The 7457-nt window shown below is 36.5% G+C and overlaps 2 protein-coding genes and 1 long non-coding RNA gene across 4 annotated transcripts in view; 2 read left to right on the top strand and 1 right to left on the bottom strand.

The window, feature by feature from the left end:
- LOC125505906 (sialomucin core protein 24-like) overlaps positions 1 to 5095 on the top strand; it is a 9283-nt gene extending 4188 nt beyond the window's left edge. For both annotated transcript variants that reach the window (XM_048670802.1, XM_048670803.1), the window contains one exon: positions 3118 to 5095. In XM_048670802.1, the coding sequence (XP_048526759.1) occupies positions 3118 to 3209 (92 nt within the window). In that variant the 3' untranslated portion in view covers positions 3210 to 5095. The remainder of the gene's footprint in view (positions 1 to 3117) is intronic.
- A 277-nt stretch (positions 5096 to 5372) lies between these two features.
- Positions 5373 to 7457, top strand: part of LOC109541244 (thiamine transporter 1-like) — a 5094-nt gene continuing 3009 nt past the window's right edge. Inside the window, exon 1 of the mRNA XM_048670784.1 lies at positions 5373 to 6055. Within this exon, the coding sequence (XP_048526741.1) occupies positions 5750 to 6055 (306 nt within the window). The 5' untranslated portion in view covers positions 5373 to 5749. The remainder of the gene's footprint in view (positions 6056 to 7457) is intronic.
- Positions 6390 to 7307, bottom strand: LOC125505909. Its single transcript, XR_007282550.1, has 2 exons — positions 6713 to 7307; positions 6390 to 6649 (listed from the first exon to the last, which is right to left on the bottom strand). It is a non-coding gene; the product is annotated as an uncharacterized LOC125505909 (long non-coding RNA).

The raw sequence follows: 7457 nt of genomic DNA, 5'->3' as shown, positions 1-7457 counted from the left end.
CAGCGTAGTTTAGGAACTTTCAGCAAACCAAGAATGGTAAACTCTCTTAGACAGTTTTCTCTTCGATATCCAACAATGTGATTCTGCAGAGCGCGCTGCGTGTCACGATGTTGATTGCTCAAAGTCAGAACGATCGATCTCTACTGGTTCTACTACTGGATCCCCTGTCGTATTTATGCGACCCGGCCGTGCTCATGCGTTAGGAGTGGGCGGGGCTTCAATGGTTTTGGTGCACACGCTGTTTGCCGCAAAGCGCGTTTCCAATCTGGATTAAGGGCCGTTACCTCTTTACAAGGTGCAAAGTGTCCACTTCATCTAAACGTATTTGGTGGCCGTCACCAATCTCAACGGTATTACCCGAGACTAACCAGAGAGGCCATTGAGATCTTTAAACATGACAACAATTTTAATAGGAAAGTCTAGTTGGAAAGCACGGGAGATCACTTCGCCCACTGCCGCACCGCCGTGGATAATGTCCACCTCAATTGTGGACGAAACGTCAGGAAGACATTCCTGTGGACCACGACTTCAAAGCCCGAAAAACATTTCTAAAAATGAACATCTATGTTGTAAAAAATATAATCAACTTGCTGTTCAAACTGTCGTCCGCGCGGCCAATGATACAAGAGTCCATTCGCTAATTTAATCCTGTTGAACAGGCAGTTTACATCTCATTAGGAGACAAATTATTACAAGTGTGTCCATTTTTGTCCTTAAGGGGATCAATGTCCTCACACTTGTTTCAAACATTTCTATAAAAATAATATTTCGGTGTTAGCAAGACTAAGAGCTGAAGTTTTGAGAGTGGATGCTTTCGCGGCCCAAGTAATACCGCAGAGGTTGGGATTTATATTATTTCTGGTGCGTTTTGTATGAAAGATTTCGGTCCATTGTTACCTCTAGATATTTTGGGTAAGGATTGTAGCGTAGTAGGTTATTGTTGAAGTATACTTGGGGCTCTAGTCGTGCTTGTTTAGGTTTGTAGGTGGAAGCACATCACTTCAGTTTTATTCATATTAGGGACTAAGTCTCGGCCAAATATCGCCCCAGCAGGGCCCAATTTTCTGACAGCGTGTTACTGGCCTCCCCCATTGTTTCACTCCCCGATGCAAGACAGCAATAGATTATATAGAGCAGGTGCGAATACCGAGCCCTGGGGCAGTCCATTATTGAGATGTCTCGTTTTGCTCTTGCTCCCTCCTATTATAATTTGAAAAGGCATATTGTTTAACAGGGATGCTATTCGGCTGCACGGTACCACGTTGAGAAAGTTATAGAGGAGTCCTTCTCTCCAGACCGTCTCGTATGCTGCAGTCAAGTCAACGAACACCACAGTTGCCTTCAGCTGTTTTGAAACAAACCCTGCTTCTATGTGTGTTAAGTTGAGCACCTGGTCGACACAGCTACGATGGGCCCTGAACCCGGCCTGTTCAATAGGAATATGCTCCATTATCGTTGGACCTAGTCGGTTTAGGAGCATCCTTTCCATGAACTCAATAAGGCTATCGGACTAAAGCTCTCAGGCAGGTTCTTGGGTTTGTTTCGTTTTAGGATTGCGATTATTTTGGATGTTTTAAGTTCCGTTGGGACTTGACCTGTCAGTAGGATGTCAGCCTAAAATTTTCTCAACCACATTCTAATGTTTTTAAGGAATTCAGGGTGAATTCCGTCGAATCCAGGTGCTCTGCTGCTCCTTGGCGCTGTTGGTCTTCAGTCTCTATGTGGGTTTCTTGGATAATGGCCATGTCAATGTTTTCGTCTAGCAAGAGCTTTGAAATGTACTCACTCTTAGCTCTGCTAAGTTGTTTGTCGTTTATTTTTTGTCCTTTGGTCCTGAGAAGAACCGCGGTTGGAGGATTTTGAAGTGCGTAAATCCATGTATAGTGGCCAGGAGATCCGGAGATATTGTCTGAACGCTGAAGTTTGCTAGTCCAGTTAGTGTTAGTCGGGCCACACCACGTGGAGGTAAACTAGCTTTGCATCCCATCAGAAAAATAATATTGGTCTAGGGAAACCTATGAATTCCTTACACTTGACAGCATGTAACATATGTTGAGTAGTAGTAGTAGTAGTACCTAGCAGTAGAGTAAGGAAACGTGAGGTTGTGTTTCCACCGGCTAGACGTCTGACATCAGCATCGCTCACGTGATGCTTGTTTCCGACCTGTCTTACAATGGCCACGTCTGCACATTCGTTTGGAGAAAACTGAACGGCGAATTCGCTATTTTTCAAGGTTTAAACAGTTTAAACGGTGACTGTTATTTGCTACCACTTGAATGCGAAATACGAAGCGCGGTGTTCGACAACCTAACAAAAAGTATATTGTTTGTTGAAAAAAAAGTAAAAACAGATTAGATGGAAATAAATATTTTTTTGTAAAACAACTCGTATAATGCTGTTACATAAAATCTGCGACATACGCTATAGATCGAATAGGTTTGGAAATCGCACTCGTAACCACTTATCAGATTCCGACATAACAATTAAGTAATTATCCTTGATTTTATTGACTTTATAGACTTGCTCGAGTTATAAGATTGAAAATAGAAAACTTAAGTCTTTCTCTTAGAATATTTTAATCAGGAATATCAGTCGTCTGAGAATATTATCTGCTTCAAAGTATTCTTTTTTGATAATTCGATGACTAATTTATACTTCATGTTAAACTTTAGCAGTTCTACTTTCCGACCGTCGAAAAATGCTGTAATTAAAGTGAGAAACTTGAAGTAAAAATTATCATTTATAAAAGAAGCAATTTGCGGACTTGAAGTTTTCGGTTTTGTCTTAAATTCCGAATTCTAAGAATAGCGCATGATATTTGGAAGCTCCAAACTATTCGCCTTCGTCTTTAAATTTGCAACATAAAATTCGAACTGACTAAATAAAAATTTAATGAGCCTTAACAGCGTCTATGGGCCAGAGTTCTTTAGCCTTACTAATGCGATTCCTGATCGGTGGTGGTTCGACATTTGGTGGTCACTTTGTAGAAAAGGCAGGCCTGAAGGAAGCATATTTTCAACAAATTGCTTTATTATTATGAAATGTTGTGCTCTGATAGATACTGATAATTAGTTAGGTATAACTGGCAGGATTGTAATAATGTACTTTTTTTTGCAGGTATAATTTTAGCTCTCTCCATGGTCGCAATTGGATTTGTTGCCTTAAAGTTCTACAAAACGCGCACTGAATTGAACTATCATACTCTTTAAACATTGCTCTTTATGTAGCTCTCGCTGCATCAAAATTTCCCGATATTTGCTGTAAATGTATTTATAGTTTGGAATTAGAGTACGGAGCAGTGATGTTAGGGATTTGAAGCCCAGTTAGGTACTTGAAGTCGGTGTTCAGTTTTGTTTGCTATGTTGAACACCCAAAACACTTTCCACATACTGAAAAATATATTTCTTTTAGGGCATGATTCCTAAACAGGTGAATAAAGTGCAATATCGTATTAATCGGTTTTTAAATTAAGTAAATGAGTAAATTATATTGGCTGGTCAAGTTTAATTCAAGTGATGTTGAAATGTGTTTATAAAAAGTATGGAAGTAAGTTCAACAATGATAAACTGAAGTATAAAATGTATGAAGTAGAAAAATTAAATGCACCCGGCTCCACATCGTATGAAATCACTGCTGTATACTAGAGCCCAACTGTAGTGAGGTTCATTTCACATCCAACACTTAACTATTCAAAACTAACTGTTCAAAAAAGAAAGTCAAGCATATGCAGTTTGTGCATTTCAATTTAGCTTTTTTTCTAAAGAATTTTATTAGTGTTTTGTTTTATATATGTACGTCCTCATTACACAGGACGGTCCAAGCTCAACGTAGCATTGTGAAATGTGTGTTAAATATCAATTGAATTGTAAATTTGAGTCTCAAAGTTAACCTAATAAAAGTGTGACCTATTAAAAATTGGTTTGGAAAGAAATATCAGTTTATATTTTAATTCATCTCTTATATTAAAACATATTTTATTGTTACAATTGAAGAAGCTCAGGGGTGGATTCGTTGGATTGTTTTATTATATTGAGAGAAAAGTCTTGATTTGAGAATATAATAAATTCAGAGCAACGACGCCACATTGAGGTATAATCCTGCACCATAAATAGATCATTGAAATATTTCTCCGCTTTTGGTGGCTCTGGAAATTACGTGTGGGATACCGCCGAAAATAAATATAAAATATGTGGTCTGCTTTTTTTAAATTCTGTTTTATGTGTCACACTTTATTGGGTACAAACGGAAAGAACGTAGTCATGGCCATTTTAAAAACTGCAAAATTGACCCTGGCTTTTCAGTAAAGGTATATGTGTGAAACACTGAGTTTGATGAAATCCGTAGACCATTCTAACAATCAGGGAATGTGGTAATGGAAAAAATTGATGAAATGGAACAGTATAACATTTTTATAAGCTTAACAAGATGTTGGTTAACTATGTAACTTGGGGTTTGCAATAGATATAGTATAAAGCGTAAAATACATTTTCGAAAATTTTGCAGCTGTTAAAATATGCTTTGCAGAATTTGTGATATTTTCTATAACTTAAATATGTATTTTACGTGTTTCTTTTTTACTTAGTCCTACATATTTCACTATCACTTTGACTTGCAAGATTACATTTTGTTTTTACAGTTTTTGAGAAATGTTATTTTATTTAAATAACATGAATATCGTTTAATGAATCTTTTTGGATATGATAAAATTTATAAAAGTTGCGATTTATCAGTTTAGGTCGATAAATATGTTACTGTGAACTCACAAAATAATATTCTGTCCTGTAAAAGTGCTCTTACGTAGGGGTACTTTGTAGCTCATTTTTTTATATTATGCAGTGTAAGCACATATTACTTACTTATATTAATGAAGCAGTAATGCCAATATTTTTTTGCGAATATTGTTATTAGTAGCTAGAATATACCTTCAATGCAATTATAAATCTATATAATTTAGCGGTGTTGAGTCTCATATTTATTGATGTTTTGAAGAACATAAGAGCTATATTTTTTGGAAATTGGGATCTGATTACTTATAATGTGGATAAAATTTGTGTAGATGTAATTTACTAACAAAATTATATATGTACACGATGAATATTTGTTTCATTTTAATTCTAAAAAACCTAAAATATTTTGCGTGTACGAATTACAGGGTGTCCGTAAATAGCGCGACCAACATTTTACGTCTAGTTCTAGTGAATGAAGAAAATTAATTATTATTTATTTAATATTTAGTTAGGTAATAAGTATTAAAAATTTATCAAGTTGCTTATAAATTTATTAAACTTTAACGCCCTGTAGATCAGTTATTAAAGAGTTTTCGAAAAAGTGTCATAGGAACTTGTCCCAGTAGTTTTTGCTTTAGAACTACCTCGTGAAGTGTTGGTCGCACCATTTCCAGATGCCCTGTATATTGTATGTATTTTTAAACTAGGTTAAAACTTAAACCATATACTTCAGAGCTACACTGATGTAGGTCTCATGAAAAATATCCGAGTAAAACAAAGAAAAAAAACCACAGACTGAATGGTATTTCAAATGCTTTTCGGAAGGGCCAGTACCGCTATGCCGACTACATTGGTATTCTTAATTCAGTCCGTAAAAACGCAAAAAAGATTTGATTATTGTTATCTTAATCACATGGTGTTATGTGATAACGCTTAATTCATCCTAAAATGTTAGCGGGAAATCATCAAAAATAATACAAAAATTTCACCATTTCAAGTCAGTTTCCAGTGAGCCGGTTAAAATGCAGAACTGGCTAATAGTATCCCTGTTGCTAAGCATTTTCGGTTTTCTTAAAGAAATTCGACCATCTGAACCGTTTATCTACGAGTTTTTGATAGGCGAATGGAGAAATATAACCGAAGAGCAAGTGAATCAGCAAGTTTACCCGGCCGGAACTTACAGTTACCTGGGGCTGCTGACAATAGTGTTTCTCATCACTGATCTAGCTAGATACAAGCCACTGATAGTGTTTTTAGGCATTTCGGGTGTTATTGTTTGGAGTATGTTACTATGGACCACCAGCCTTGCAGAATTGCTTATTCTTGAGGTGCGTACGCGCGTTTTTTAGCTGCCTTTTTCAGAACTAGGAAACTTAAGTGAAAATCACAGAGAACCTCTGTGATCTGTGGGCACTGCCTTGCTGTTTAGCTGGCTGGTGAAATCGTTTTAAAAGTCGACGCTGGAACGCCGTCAAAGGAAGAAAAGATAAACGCTTTCCACTGCGGCTAGTTGCCTCGATGGATTAGATATTGTATATATAAATCGCAAAATAACAAATCTTCTAAAGAAAAGACATATTAGCGGTGAAAGCCGTTATTTACGTTGAGAAAATCAACCAATTGATTCCGGAAACCTCTTGTCTAACCATTAAAAAAATGTTATGCAGTAATAACTTTGTTTATTATGATTATTATTTCAACGACACATCACACATGCAAGCTTGATTTTTTTCAACAAGTAGGGACTGACAATAAAATTCAATAAAGATATCTATTATCAAAGGCCTCGATTTGTGATTTGTTCCTAGTGATTAATTAATGTCAACAAAATATTTTGCCCGATTTCCTTTGAGAAACAAAGGCGTTTTCTGAAATCAGATTCAGTAAATTTTTCTAAAGTATTTTTCATATCTCGAATGTACCTGAAAATAACACAATTATTATTTGAATTGCATATCACGCTTGTTGATGTTTTCTTTACTTACCTTTGTGTTGTGGTATGTTCAAATCTAATTCCAAGTCTGAATTATTCCGATTAACACTGTATTAACACATCGAGATCGTTATCTATATATTTAAAACAAAAATAGTATAAAACTATATATAAAATCAAAAAAAGCTTTGGCGCTCGTCCGGAGATGCCTGCACCCATCTCCTGCAAATTCTCACCGCATCGCCCAGCAACATTAAAATGCGCGTGCGTCAGATGCCCTTGTGATCGGTTGTCCAACCAAAGTTGCCTCCAACGAACGTCAAGAGGCCGGCGCATCGTAAAAGATCGACTAAACATACCGGCCTAGTGTCACCGTCACCATATAATTCTTGTTTAGCACCTTGTTCTATGGTCACCATGCATGCGCCAGTCAGCAGCAAGTGTTAAATATTTGTTGCGAAATATGCACATAAGATTTATCTCGTTTCGCTAAATTATGCACTCCATTATGGGTGGTTCTCTAATGATATTTCTGGAAAGGCGATTTATTGCAGGTCCATTAGGGGCGTTGGGTCCCCTTATGCTTAACCACTTGGTATGTTTCAAAAAATCTGAAAAAAGTTTGATTTGTCACATTTTTTCTAAAAATCATGATAACTCAGGCAAGTATATTAAACGGTAAGACTCAAATACTTCCAGCTCGCTAAAAAATATGGGGTTGTATTTAAATTAATCAAGTTATAGCCAGTTAAAGTTCTTATTTGATTAGTTTAAATTTGTGGACACCCTGTATAAAA

The sequence above is a fragment of the Dendroctonus ponderosae genome, unplaced genomic scaffold, assembly GCF_020466585.1.
Source record: "Dendroctonus ponderosae isolate FM_Combo_2020 unplaced genomic scaffold, Dpon_F_20191213v2 Dpon_F_20191213_1, whole genome shotgun sequence".
Taxonomy (NCBI): Eukaryota; Metazoa; Arthropoda; class Insecta; order Coleoptera; family Curculionidae; genus Dendroctonus; species Dendroctonus ponderosae.
Note: the sequence above shows the minus strand (reverse complement) of the source record. Positions and strands in the feature narration are given on the sequence as shown.